The 14,725-nt window shown below is 39.9% G+C and overlaps 3 protein-coding genes across 5 annotated transcripts; 1 reads left to right on the top strand and 2 right to left on the bottom strand.

The window, feature by feature from the left end:
* The first annotated feature begins 235 nt into the window (after nt 1-235).
* hsbp1l1 (heat shock factor binding protein 1 like 1) lies at nt 236-6,544 on the top strand. The gene is made up of 3 exons (XM_021560322.3): nt 236-371; nt 460-526; nt 833-6,544. The coding sequence occupies exons 1-3, from the start codon at nt 327-329 to the stop codon at nt 925-927; spliced, it is 207 nt and encodes a 68-aa protein (XP_021415997.1). The 5' UTR covers nt 236-326; the 3' UTR covers nt 928-6,544.
* LOC118946452 (thioredoxin-like protein 4A) lies at nt 360-3,547 on the bottom strand. 3 transcript variants are annotated; one of them, XM_036970613.2, is made up of 4 exons: nt 3,397-3,547; nt 2,602-2,781; nt 2,391-2,494; nt 654-1,780 (listed from the first exon to the last, which is right to left on the bottom strand). In XM_036970613.2, exons 2-4 carry the CDS (start codon nt 2,752-2,754, stop codon nt 1,609-1,611), a joined length of 429 nt encoding a protein of 142 aa, XP_036826508.1. In that variant the 5' UTR covers nt 2,755-2,781; nt 3,397-3,547; the 3' UTR covers nt 654-1,608. The 3 variants fall into 3 exon arrangements, with proteins under 3 accessions (XP_036826506.1, XP_036826508.1, XP_036826507.1); XM_036970612.2 differs by having other exon boundaries at nt 3,123-3,547; XM_036970611.2 differs by lacking the exon at nt 3,397-3,547 and having other exon boundaries at nt 360-1,780; nt 2,602-2,754.
* Nucleotides 6,545-8,077: 1,533 nt separating the features above from the next.
* txn4a (Thioredoxin-like protein 4A) lies at nt 8,078-14,652 on the bottom strand. The gene is given in 4 exon segments (NM_001246325.1): nt 8,078-8,762; nt 11,755-11,858; nt 14,091-14,269; nt 14,540-14,652. Coding segments are annotated over 3 exon segments (429 nt in total). The 5' UTR covers nt 14,244-14,269; nt 14,540-14,652; the 3' UTR covers nt 8,078-8,590.
* Between the last annotated feature and the right edge of the window lie 73 nt (nt 14,653-14,725).

The following is a 14,725-nucleotide window of genomic DNA, read 5'->3' on the forward strand; positions in this document are numbered from 1 at the left end:
AGTTTAAATTTGACTACCATTCGGTGCTATTTAACCACGCCTATTAGGATTACACAATGCCTTAAAAGTGTCTAAATTATACATGTCTTTCGTCTAAAAACATCTGATTGATCTGATTGTTAGCCTACTTAATGATTTATGAAAAAGGTATACACTATAGTTTTTATGGAGGCTACACACACTCTTTAGTAAAGTTCTCCGAAAGTATTGTTTCACACCCACTTTTGCATTTCAGTTGAAACTGTTGCCAAGAACGACCCGCAGCGTCAGGGACGCACAGCTTCAAAGACAAATCCCATTGATTTTGAAACGACAGCTGAATCAGGATGACGGAATCCAACTCAAAAGCTGCAAAAGAATTGACAGAAATTGTACGTTTATTTTCTGTATAGCTTTTTTCTTACGCTGATGGTAACATTGGTATCTGAGAAATAATCGTTTGTGTTGTCTCTCCCACAGATGGAAGCGACTATGCAGAATCTTCACAGTAAATTTCAAAGCATGTCTGACCAGATTGTTTCAAAAAATATCCTTTATCACACCCTACTATTAGCAACCGTTTTATTGAATTGAAGCTGCTATTGAAGAACGGTATCTAATAGCTACCAGTTGAGATTATAAACAGAAATCACGTATTCAAGCCAGACCAAATCTCAAAATTGCAGCTATTTTTTTAATCAGATTAAAAAGGCTTTATATGAAAGTCCTAATCTAGTGGATTTGAGAATAAAATATGAATTTAATTTATTTGCTCTATAAATAAATGTTTAATGTACAACCTAGACACAGTGTATAACTACATATATTTCAAGACTGCCCTTAACCAACCCACTGGATGACATGGGGACTCGAATTGATGACCTGGAGAAGAATGTTGCCGACCTCATGACCCAGGCTGGTATGGATGAGCAGCAGACTCCTAAGTGACCAAGCCATCAGGTTAACACATATCAGATCAGCTAACTTCACTTGATTTCTGAGGTTCCACTAAAGACAGATGTGGCATGACAAAAGGCCACACATAGGCAGGTTATTACTGATCTATTGTTATGTAACAGCCTATGGCATATGCTTTCTCATTTAACGGGATGTCATTTGTGGGGGATTTTACAATGTAAACACAATACATAGAAAAAACTATAATACAAAAGAATTCCAAGTCTTTCCTCGATCTTCCTGTCATCGCAGCACTACCCATAGCATTTCAGAAGAAACAAGTCACATATACATACAGATTAAACATATGGGCCAATTTTCCAGACCCAGATTAAGCCTAGTCCTACACTAAAAACACACTTTCAATGGAGATTCCTTATTGAGAAAGAAGCTAGTCCTTGACTTAATAATCAATCTGGGTCCAAGAATACAGGCTGTGAAGTGATAACTAAATGGCAATATAAAATATGAGCATAACATTTATTAAATCAAAGACACCAAATGGTTTTTATAACTGCTGTTGAAAAAAGATGACTTGGCTATAACATAAAAGAGAGCAGGACACCTCGATCTGAGCCTTTTTGTAGTCCAGCTGTCTAGAAAGTCTCATAATGAAAGGACAGATTTGCTCCCATTGGGCTTCACACAAAGCAATGGAAAGGGAAGAACCAATCAGTATCTGTATTTTGTGGAGTAGTCCTTAGGAGATACAACCAGACCTCGTCCTTTTCTCGCCCCTCGGTAAACGGTCTCAAAAATGTCAATCATCTCCTGCTTGTCCTCCATGGTCCAGTTGATCTTGTTGTTGTTACCAGTCCCCAGATCTATCATGATGTGCTTGTTCCTGGAAGAGTACAGAAAGAATATTTCAGTTTTCACAAAAAGAGGGCAGCAAAGATGGGAGCAGGCTGTCCACTGAAGCAGCTTGGAGCTGGTTGTATTAAAGACATGATCAGGAACCTGGGCGACTAGTATTTTTTAAACCTCACAATTTGGGTTGGATGTGTCAATGTGTAGCTCATACATGCAATAGATTTTTACATTTTAATAATTTAGCAGACACTCTCATCCTGAGTGACTTACAGTAGTGAGTGGATATGTTTTTGTACTTTTTCCATACTGTATAATCTAGGAGCAGAATTACTGTTTTTACCTCAATTAGCTACGAAATCCCTAGTTTGAAAGCCATTTCCACCTACATTTTACCCCACGTGGGCCAGCCCCCTAGCAATTTGAGTTCTAGCCAATGAGCTTCAGCCCCTCGTCAATTGAGTGACAGCTAACAGGATGCACACAGCAGAGAAATGACAGTGCATATACGCGACGTAGTAACGGGACAAAGAAATCCCAGCCAGCCAAACCCTCCTCCCTAACCCAATTGTGGTAAATATTTGCATCAAAACTAGAGATTGGTTTGAAATGGAGGTGCAACCTGATGACAACGTGAAACTCACCTGAAGAAGAACATGACGGTGCAAGGATCATACAACTCGTACATCTTGTTGAAGTCCGGCACCGCTGTGATGTCCACCAAATATATGACTGCAAAGTTTTTCACCTGTAGGGAAGAATAGTGATGTTTGTACAGTAAAAATAGCAACGTTCAGTTGTCTTCACAAATGTGAAATCCAAACATCAACAATGGTACAGTAAAATGCATATTACCTTTTCAGCTACGCTGTACAACACCTCGTTCATTTTCATACATGTTGGGTCCCAATCGTGTCCAAACCTAATGACCAGGGCTCTATCCTCCTCGGATAGAATGGCTTGGTCGACCTGCCAGCCGTTGTGGAGATGCGGCAGCATGTACGACATCTTGATGCTGCAGTGTTAACATGTATCCTGGGAGAGTAATGTTGGGAAGTAACACGTTTGGTTAGCTAGCTAGCTAATGTTATAGCGAAATACTTGATATCTGGGCTGGATCTTGTCAACAATGTTTACTAACGTAAGCTACATATACTGTGTACAACGTTGTTCTCAACAAAAAGTAACAAATGCCGCTAACAGAAGACCACTTTCTTTAGATATTAACTAAGATATTGATAATTAAAAATGATTAGCCTGGCTAGCTAGAAACATGGCTTAAATAGCTAGCATGCCTGTCTTGGTATTTGCTAGAAAGTGAGAGTTACATTTTTTATTTAACTAGGCAAGTCAATAAATAACAAATTCTTATTTACAATGACGGCTTACGCCGGCCAAACCCGGACGACGCTGGGCCAATTGTGCGCCGCCTATGGGACTCCCAATCGCGGCCGGTTGTGATACATCCTGGATGAATGGGCTCATTATATTTTGTAATGGAACAGCAGGGAGCAGGTCTCGAATCCTCGACCTTCTAGCCCGAAGTCCAGCGCGCTATCGAAAGTGCCGCAAAAGCATGCTCGTGCGGCAGAGTCGATTTCCGCGATTATAAACACAGGGTCGTTACACTATATGTTTTTAAACGCTTACCGTACGAAATGATATTAAGCGCCAAAGCCTTAACTAAACCAGACTGTTAGCTTGGGTCTATTCAGACTGTACTATCTTTGATCCGTTGTGTGTGAAAAGATTAACGAAATAAAAACAATTTCTGTTGTTTACGCCTGCGCATTGCGTCACTAAAAAGCGACAAAACGAACAGACGGTGCATAACATATCGCTAGCTGGCTAAACAGATAAGTATGCATCAGTCTTTTTTACAATAGCACACTTTGGTTAGAGACCACCTAACTCACAGATACTTTTCTTAAATATAAGTTACAGCAGGGAAATATTAATCCATAAGAAATCAATTATTCTGCACAATTCAGCAACAACGCATTAGTAGGCTCAAACCTTCAAGTCTAAATAAATGTTTTGTTTCGCAAGGACTGAACCCAAATAAAACCCAACAGGTATAGTACATACGAAAACTGACAATCAAGTGACACAGGAAGAAGGTGAAAAAATAACATAAATAAACAAATCCAGAGAGAAATTAGCATATTAAAATCAAGTTAAACACCAGGGGAGGTTGTTTTTTCCCCAAAAATAATATTTCACAAAATGACTCGACAAAAGAAACAAAACGCAACATAAGGGTGAGGAAAGCAAAGGTGAATGTTACCATTTCTTCGGGAAATGTACCTTTTCTAGTTTAGTCATATTTATCCTGATGAAGACAGTTTGGCTGTCAAAACGTTAAATTGCATCTGAGCTCCTAGTGTGCGGCTCTCCTTTTTCAATTATTTATTTTAGCTACCTTAGAAGTGCTTACTTTGGAGCCTGACTAACATCTATTGAGTAGCAATGTCCCATACATTGAATGGCCAAATAAATTGGAGGTATCTACAAATCAAGTGCTGAAGCCACATTATCCAAAAGAAAGGCTACATCTAATCGTTTTTCCTAAAATGAAAATGTTAATGATTCGATTCACCACGATTGAGCTGGATCCCAACTAAAATAATGGCAAAGTGAATCATTCGTTTCGTCAAAAGAATCGTTGAACTTTTTTTGAAGGATTCATATGATTCATTTAATCAAATTTGTATGGCTTTATTCGCGAGTGTCAGTGGAACGTTTTTTGGGACATGGCGAAAACATGAATTCATGCTATCAATCGCTAAACAAACTAGAGGGTACAATATATGTTTTGAATTGGCTACCTAGTTAGTTTATTTTATTTCATATTGTATAAACTAGGCCTACCTGCCACTGCAATGTCCCACTGTCTCTCTCTCCTTGAGCGACGGCCCACTCATCTCGCACACACGCAGGTGATGCTTGCAAACACTAAGTGTAATACCGATCCTGGATGATATGCTGATTATTTGATCAAAATAAATAACTGTCTCAATAAATTGCATTAACATAAATTATCATTGGAAAAGACACAATGTTCGCTCACCATTTAACATTCTTAGTTTTATTAAGCAAGTTTAAAAACATTGACGTTTCGGCCTTCAGAATAATCATAGAGGGAATGGGCATGCGGAAGACAATTAGGGAGAAAACTCTTCAGCTGGTGGTGCTGAGAGACGGTGTGGGTAGACCATACACGTTGGTACTCAGGGTGTGGTGTACTATGGTCAATGTCTCCACCTAGTGATGAAATACTGAAGTGGAACCAGTAAAAAGCCATTTGAAAACTGGGCAAGCTTTTTTCAAATACAGAAGGTGTAATTGATATACAACCATTACTATATAATACATATTGAATATGTTGGGTATTGAAAAAAATAAACAGTGCTAAGCAAAACTAGATATAGCAACAAATATCAAAAGATTAGGCAAATAGGTCTAACTGGTTTAGTTAGTGCACGACTAAGCTTCCTCCATGTGTGGCACTGGAACAACAAATAGATGGGGCCCTTCACAAAAGCATACTATAGTCCTCTCTAGGTTAAAACCTCTGGGAACTAAAATATCTAAGAAATGGATCCAGAACGTCTGTGACTTTCCAAAATAAAATAACTCACAAAGCAAGTGTCCTCGGTCTTTGAAATGGAGGGCCACTGGGCTGTTGGGGTCAGCACATCGAATGGCCGACACTTCGATTGCTCACATGGGCAACGAATCGCATAGATCACATTGCGAGAATTGAAATTGATGGTACTTTTGATTTTTATGTCTCGACCCAATCTGGGGTGCAAGAAACTTTTATACGTTTGGTGTACTGGCATTGCATACAATTGCCACATGTAGTTAGCAGGGGGAATAACGAGGAGACTGGTCTTGTTTGCGCTTTGGCTGGCGGCGGATCAGCCAGCTTTGTCTTTAGCTCTATGGTAAGCGGCCGCAGGAGGCTGTTGAAATGAACTAGCTAGTGCTGAATTTGAGTGTAAAATATGCCAATGTTTTTTTGTGATGCCTAGTAGTTCTGGACTTTATAGAGTGTAGGTAGTGACCAGTTGGATGGAATGTCTTATCTCTAGGGCTTGTGGGCTTACTCAGTAGTTGTGCTCTAGGAACATCAGTTCTGAGTGTGGAGGAAATTGTTTCTGTCAGTGTTCTTTCTGAATAGATCAGATGAGAGGAAGGTACCTGTTTTAGTGATGCATACATCCAGGAAGTCTAGTCCTCCCTCATCAAGTTCCATAGTGAAGCACAGGTGTCCTTTAATGAAATTATTCTGAAGGGTATTGAAGGCCGAAACATCAATCTTTTAAACTGGCTTAATAAAACACATTTTTAATGTAGAGAGAGTTGCGCCTTTTCCTTTCCAATGACTTCTAACATTTTTAAGTTGCACCTCGACACTATGATTGAGCATCCTCCATTACTTTTCCAGGTCTGGAAAACAATGATTTTCTTGACCGTATGAACGCTGTAAATACTATTCATGCAACATTTCATTTAGAGCTTAATTGAGTGCAACAATTAGGGCTGGCACAATTACCGTATAACTGTGTAACCAACGGTTATGAATAAAGACAATCAAAATCAAATCATTGTAACCGTAAACATTTTTTTACAAAAATTGTTGGAACCAACAGCTGATTTAAGACTGGACAGCAGGGCAGTCTGTGGCAATTAGACTGGTAAACTCTTGGGTACCCTCGCAATGGCTACTTGGTTTTGTGATGCAATAATTTCCATTGTAGTGTAAAATGTTCATTAAAATTATGTTAACTGATGTGCCATGGAATGGAATGTATTTTTTGAACTGTCAGTGGAGTTAAAATAAATCAGATGGATACACTTCCTGCTTTTACTTCGTGCAATGGCTGCTAGTCCAACCATTATGCCATCACTAGCTACGTTTCAATGAATTTTTCCAGTGATTTGTCAACATTTTAAAAGTTAGCATAGAAAATAGATACAATTGCCTACTGTGAGATTCCATTGAACAATTGTGTCGATAAAAACAGCTGGACTCAATGACATCACACCAACAAATAAAACGTTGTTGCAAAATATAAATATTTTTTTATATCCTTTTAGGCAAATTCTGCATTAATAAATTAGCTACAGTCTGTATGCCCTCCCACATACAGTATCTGTTTCATGTCTCCGGTATCCAGTGAAAGCCAGAATCAATTCATATGCCAATTTGCCATAATTATCATGTGCGAACAAATCGCCACGGTGAAATCTGCACTCCTGTAGATCTGAAATAATTGGATGGTGAAAATTGCATCCACTCAAGCAAGGTGAAGAAGCAATTCAGGCATTCTTGAACTGCAAATAAACATTTTTATATTGAAACTTCACAAGCAGTAGGCATTTAGAATGTACATGGCGGCACCCCACGGGAGGTAAATCATTGGATCCGATTCCATACAATCTATGAGGACTGCAACCATACATTATTTATGCCCAAGTCATGTTTTTACTTCCATCTGGTTATTTAGCTCACAGTCACCCTGTTAACATATAGGTTATGGATTTCGTACAGAAAAAGTGTTTGCAAATGCAACTGGGGCCATGACATTAAGTGCCTCGCGTACCTTCAACATTATTCTGCAATCAATTATTCTAAAGAAAAAAAAAACACTGGTTTCCATCATAATTTGTCACAATAAGGAAAGTGATAAGGAACTGATACATTTTTTGTTGTCGATCTTTCGAAATTGTATTCTTTATCGGCTGTTCCCATTACACGTAACAATTTTTGTTTCTGCAGCATTGCTTTTGTTGAATAAACCCGAGTCAATGGAAACCTGCCTATAGACATGAATGCGGACGTCAGTTATATTCATTATATTTTATTGGCAGCACATGCAGTCAGGAGCGGCGGGGAGGAGAAAATGTACATCAATATATTGTTTTGTTATTCAAACGGTTATTACGGTGACCGTGGTCATTTGGCTGGCCAATTACCATTATCCAAAATTCTATGACTGTCACAGGCCTAGCAACAATAGGAAGCCTATCGTCTCACAGCCAATAGGCTATATTAATGAACATACAGCTACTGTAATTACGCAGCACAGTCATTTCACATTTGCCAAAACGCAATTTGCGGGAAAACACCGTTCTAAAAGCGAACCTGATGCAAGCGGTTTATGTGACAGATGACAATCCCTGTTAGAAATTTAGAAAGAGGGGAAATATGAAGATGCAACAACTAGGATAAGGGTTGCTATTATGACTAGGATTGTGGTTTTAGTTTGTGGACAACGAAATAAAGTTAATATGAAAAACAAAACAACAAGAGAGAAATGCTGGTTTCAATGAGTAAGCCTTTATAAAATAATTCCAATGGTCGGATTTTGGCACGGCTACTTTTAAGCAATGCAAGACATGCCTCATAATATCAGGTAAAACATCCAGTTTTACAAAAATTAAGTATATGTTTTAAACATGCAAACTGACTGCAGCTCAGAGGGGTGGTGGGTGATGCCCTGTCTTGAAAAAAAAAAAAAAAAAAACACATTCAATGGAGATTTTTCATTGATAATTATTTTTAATAAAGGACTAGCCTTATTCTAGGAAACTGGCCTATGAAGTGATATCAAATATGAACATGACATTTATTAAATCAAATAACTAAATGGTGGTTTTCATAACTGCTGTTGAAAAAATATGACATGGCTGTAACATGATTTAAAAAAAAAAAAAAAGAGCAGGACACCTCAATCAGCCTTTTTGTAGTCCAGCTGTCTAGAAAGTCTCATAATGAAAGGACAGATTTGCTCCCATTGGGCTTCACACAAAGCAATGGAAAGGGAAGAACCAATCAGTATCTGTATTTTGTGGAGTAGTCCTTAGGAGATACGACCAGACCTCGTCCTTTTCTCGCCCCTCGGTAAACGGTCTCAACAATGTCAATCATCTCCTGCTTGTCCTCCATGGTCCAGTTGATCTTGTTGTTGTTACCAGTCCCCAGATCTATCATGATGTGCTTGTTCCTGGAACAGTGCAGAGGAAAAGGGATATGTTTCACAGAGTCATGCAGGACTAAAAGAGGGGAGTTCTCAGTCAACTGAAGTAGCATGGGGCAGTTGTTTTCGCATCCCTTAGACAACTTAATTAATCATTGAATTTATTAATAAGCCGGGTCTAAGGGCAATCCATAGCAACAGCTTGCGAGATTTCGCCCGACCCTTTGCTGTACCTGTTGAGCAGCATGTGTCCCGTGTTGGATGGTATTCATAATTGGTAGATGGTTTTGATGGAAAAGCAATTGTTTGTATTGCCAAGCAGTGCCCAAGAAAGTATTAAATCCAATTGTTTGATGCTACCACCCACTCAAATCTAGCTGCAATATACATTGATGTTATTTTGTTGACCAGTACGTGGCAGCACTGTGCCCATTTTGTGTGGCTACTGCATGTGAACCACAGACAGGAAGTGGCATGACTGCGAACAGTCTGTTTACTTGTCTAAAGGCGAAAGCATGCCATCCGTGTGCAGTCACAGATGGAACAATGAGCCAGATATATATATATACACACACACACTGCTCAAAAAAATAAAGGGAACACTTAAACAACACAATGTAACTCCAAGTCAATCACACTTCTGTGAAATCAAACTGTCCATTTAGGAAGCAACACTGATTGACAATAAATTTCACATGCTGTTGTGCAAATGGAATAGACAACAGGTGGAAATTATAGGCAATTAACAAGAAACCCCCAATAAAGCAGTGGTTCTGCAGGTGGTGGCCACAGACCACTTCTCAGTTCCTATGCTTCCTGGCTGATGTTTTGGTCACTTTTGAATGCTGGCGGTGCTTTCACTCTAGTGGTAGCATGAGACGGAGTCTACAACCCACACAAGTGGCTCAGGTAGTGCAGCTTATCCAGGATGGAACATCAATGCGAGCTGTGGCAAGAAGGTTTGCTGTGTGTCAGCGTAGTGTCCAGAGCATGGAGGCGCTACCAGGAGACAGGACAGTACATCAGGAGACGTGGAGGAGGCCGTAGGAGGGCAACAACCCAGCAGCAGGATCGCTACTTCCGCCTTTGTGAAAGGAGGAGCACTGCCAGAGCCCTGCAAAATGACCTCCAGCAGGCCACAAATGTACATGTGTCTGCTCAAACGGTCAGAAACAGACTCCATGAGGGTGGTATGAGGGCCCGACGTCCACAGGTGGGGGTTGTGCTTACAGCCCAACACCGTGCAGGACGTTTTGGCATTTGCCAGAGAACACCAAGAATGTCAAATTCGCCACTGGCGCCCTGTGCTCTTCACAGATGAAAGCAGGTTCACACTGAGCACGTGACAGAGTCTGGAGACGCCGTAGAGAACGTTCTGCTGCCTGCAACATCCTCCAGCATGACCGGTTTGGCGGTGGGTCAGTCATGGTGTGGGGTGGAATTTCTTTGGGGGGCCGCACATCCCTCCATGTGCTCGCCAGAGGTAACCTGACTGCCATTAGGTACCGAGATGAGATCCTCAGACCCCTTGTGAGACCATATGCTGGTGTGGTTGGCCCTGGGTTCCTCCTAATGCAACACAATGCTAGACCTCATGTGGCTGGAGTGTGTCAGCAGTTCCTGCAAGAGGAAGGCATTGATGCTATGGACTGGCCCGCCCGTTCCCCAGACCTGAATCCAATTGAGCAGATCTGGGACATCATGTCTCGCTCCATCCACAGACTGTCCAGGAGTTGGCGGATGCTTTAGTCCAGGTCTGGGAGGAGATCCCTCAGGAGACCATCTGCCACCTCATCAGGAGCATGCCCAGGCAGGCGTTGTAGGGAGGTCATACAGGCATGTGGAGGCCACACACACACACACTACTGAGCCTCATTTTGACTTGTTTTAAGAACATTACATCAAAGTTGGATCAGCCTGTAGTGTGGTTTTCCACTTTAATTTTGAGTGCGACTCCAAATCCAGACCTCCATGGGTTGATAAATTTGATTTACATTGATAATTTTTGTGTGATTTTGAAGTCAGCACATTCAACTATGTAAAGAAAAAAGTATTTAATAAGAATATTTCATTCATTCAGATCTAGGATGTGTTATTTTAGTGTTCCCTTTATTTTTTTGAGCAGTAATTATATATATATATATATATATATATATATATATATCTCTTCTTGGCATTTCCATTCACTACCAAATACAGTAATGAGAGGAAGCACTGACTGGCAATAGGAAAATATGGAATGAGATGGATTTTGGCAGACATTTTGCAAATTCTTTAATTGATGAAACATTTGAGCTCAAACAGTTTTTGGTTCCCAAAACTAGAATGTTAGAAACAGAGTGGACTACATTTGGTAAACTTTACCAATTGCCAAAGTTTAATTTTTTGTTTTTGTTTAGGAGTGCAAGGGCAAATTGAGTTATTGCACACGTGCACTTCAGGGTAGGTGTTGCCTACCGGAAATGTGCAAATACATGCTAGAACATGCCAATAGGATCTCGCTAGCTGGTGCTTGGCTCTGCCGCTCTTCTGCCCACTATGACTCATTTGTTCCCATTGGAAATGACAGGCTGTGGTCTATCTTGGGTTAGTTCAAAAAAAATATTTGGCACAGTTGTGGAATGCTTCTGAAAATAGATTGGATTTAATACCCTCTTGGGCACTGCTTGGCGATGCAAACAATACGTTTTCCATCAGAAATGTCTACTGATTAAAAATACCGTCCAACACAGGAAACATACTGCTAAAACAAGTAGTCATTGGCCGAATACTAATCTCACATGCTTCTCCTATGGTACGCCATAAGGCGGAACACGTTACTGTACTGTTAAACTGTACTTCCTGTATACATGACGCCAAGCTTCGTAGGGCTAAGCATCCGTTTTCACAGCTAGCCTATATGGTATGAGAGCCTGTATTTGCTACACCCATTTTTGTTGAACATTTGCAACAATTTAGCAAGTCAAAAATAGATTGGTTTACAGGGCTAGGTCAGACATGACGACAACGTGAAACTCACCTGAAGAAGAACATGACGGTGCAAGGATCATACAACTCGTACATCTTGTTGAAGTCCGGCACCTCTGTGATGTCCACCAAATAGATGACTGCAAAGTTCTTCACCTGTAGGATGGGATAGTGATGTTTGTACTGTAAAAATCACAACTTTCAATGAAATGTCTCCACAAATAGAACTGTGGCAGTCACGAAATTGTCAGCTGGTGTTTGTCAAGCAACTACCTGTCAGTCTCACGGTAATTGACCATTAATTAACAAACATTTAGCATCTCCTGGTTTCCACAAGCAACTGATGCAGACCTTTGGAACATCTACAATTGAAAATGTATAATACATCTGTGTAATATAGTCTACACCTTCACAATAAATCCATAATTTATTTTAGACAGGTCTAAAGAAGCATGATATGAAGGAGATGTCTATTTCAGAAGAACAGAATAGCATACTCTGAGTTGTCTTTATGTTAGGTCCTGATCTGGCTATGCCAAATGGCTGTGGGCTACACTAGTTCATTTAACAGACAAGATTTGCTTAAAATACGGTACCATTATTTTATAGTATGAAGAATACAATTGAACAAAGCTGAATAAAATAGAAAGGATATTTTCACCAAATGATTTGAGGGAGTGCCACAAGCAGCTATTCTGTGTTGAGCGGTTAACAAAATAGGTACTCCTATACGCTTAATTTAGTTATTAATTTAACTTTAGTTCTACAAATGTTGGGCTATATGTTTTTATTTTTAATACATTGTAAGGCTGCATGATGTGACTAATGATGTGACTAAAGATGATTTGGAAAAAAAGGTCACTTGAAAAGGCATGAGCTCTGCTTTGTTTTTTTGCATAGGCTGTACACGCTTCAGTCTCATTCACAATTTGACAAGCACTTGATAATGCCTCACATTTCCAACGCACCCCTCACTCATGACTCTCCATCACATGGGTATTTCTCACAGGCTATAAGTGATAACAGTAACACATCGGTAACGCAACTGTGCGTGTCCTTATCCAGTTCTGAAGTGCATATTGAAAATATTGGATGAACTGTTCACATTTAGTTTGTCAGCCAACAAGATGAGTAGGCCTAACAAACACCAAAAGCACAAGCCTATGTCAATCTACTAACCCCAAGAGCACATAAATAGACATATTCTATGCTAAAAATAAATATTTCAAACATAGTCTGGGACAGTTGTGGGATGCGATAGATCCCAAATTAATACAACCACTAGCATAAAATATTGTTTTACGCAAATGTGGCTGATGCAACAGATCAGAACGTTTAGCCTAAAATGCTAATAGGCTATTTCTTCACATTTTAAGCTCAGCAATGCACACACGACTATAAGGCTATAAACGCAAATGTTCCATTAGCGGGAAAAAAATTAAAAGTGACCGCAAACGTGATTATGCATGTAATTATTTTATTATAAAAAGGTGCAATTCTATGGTGAAAATGATCTTCCCAAACTGGAAACTCACGCGGCGCTTATTTATGCCAGTTAGGCTCTACACCCCTTGTAAAGCGGGTTCATGTGCTTAATTTTAAGAAGTGATTTGGCCACTTTAGTTTTGTACAAACCTTATCAAAACATATAGCCAAACTATGGGCTAGGCTACATGAGGTGTGCGACTGATTCGAAAAAGTGACCCCCAAACAGGCATTGTTTGTTGCCTTACGCTGGGCATCATTCACAAGTGAAAATATATAATTCACAAGTGATAGGCTAATAGTCAAAAATCGAACTATTCTTGATTTTAATCTGGTCTTTACATATACTAAATCATGTGTGAAATTTGTTTTGATTTAGAATGGACCATTATAATGCACCTGTCTCGAAACATCCATGCACTTAAATAGCAAATGGAGGACGCTTTTCCCGTGGTTCATTTTCATGCCAGCCAGGTAGGCTATACTCCTGTTGTAAATATAAGCAATGTGCTTAATATTAGAACAGTTGAGAAATAAATATAGGAGGCCTAGCCTATAGAAAGCTGACGTGCGCCTCTTTTTAAAAGGCCATCAGACGTTCTCCTGCAATTGCATAGCCTATAGAAATGTTGTGCATCATGGCTCTCATTACTTGTTTGATTAGATTTTCAATTACATTGTCAGTGATTAGAGGGACAAGAGTACTGAATAGCAAGCAGTTAGCACGTTTGGAAGGCTACTAATGACCATCAGCAGCATCAGATCTTGGAAAAGCCTGATTACCGTGACTAAATGGTCACGTGAAATTTGATTGCCTGTGTCGCGATAATACGGTCACGCAACAGCCCTATTCACAAATCTGAAATACAAACGGCAACAATGGTATAATAACATACATCTTACCTTTTCAGCTATACTGTACAATACTTCGTCCATTTTCATACATGTTGGGTCCCAATCGTGTCCAAACCTAATGACCAGGGCTCTGTCCTCCTCGGATAGAATGGCTTGGTCGACCTGCCAGCCGTTGTGGAGATGCGGTAGCATGTACGACATCTTGACGCTGCAGTGTCAACACGTATCTTGGGAAAGTATAATAAGATTAAATGTTGGGAGTCACGTTTGTTTACGACTTGTTACAACTGTTTTTCAGAGCTACATGTTGTTACTATCTCGAACAGCAGAAACCCCGTTTCTTTAGATATAAATTAGAAGCCCAGCTACTAACTAGCTAGCTGGCTAGATAGCTAAGCTAGCATGGCTGGTTTGGACATATACAGAAAGTCAAAGTTGAAAGACCTCAACTAATATTAAATAATATAAAATGTGATTTGGTTTCAAAACACACTTACCGTATGAAATTCTCAAACTCCAAAGCCTTAAACTGAGACAAACGGGAAGCCTGGGTCTGTAGTGAAAAGACGAAGACCAGGAAAACGTCGTCTGTTTACTGTCGCGCACTGTCACTTATAAAGCGACAATAAAAACGGACGCATACCAATCGCGTCAATATGTCTGCCACTAGCTCAATGCACTGG

This window comes from Oncorhynchus mykiss, chromosome 30, assembly GCF_057628025.1.
Source record: "Oncorhynchus mykiss isolate SJ-2025 chromosome 30, ASM5762802v1, whole genome shotgun sequence".
Taxonomy (NCBI): Eukaryota; Metazoa; Chordata; class Actinopteri; order Salmoniformes; family Salmonidae; genus Oncorhynchus; species Oncorhynchus mykiss.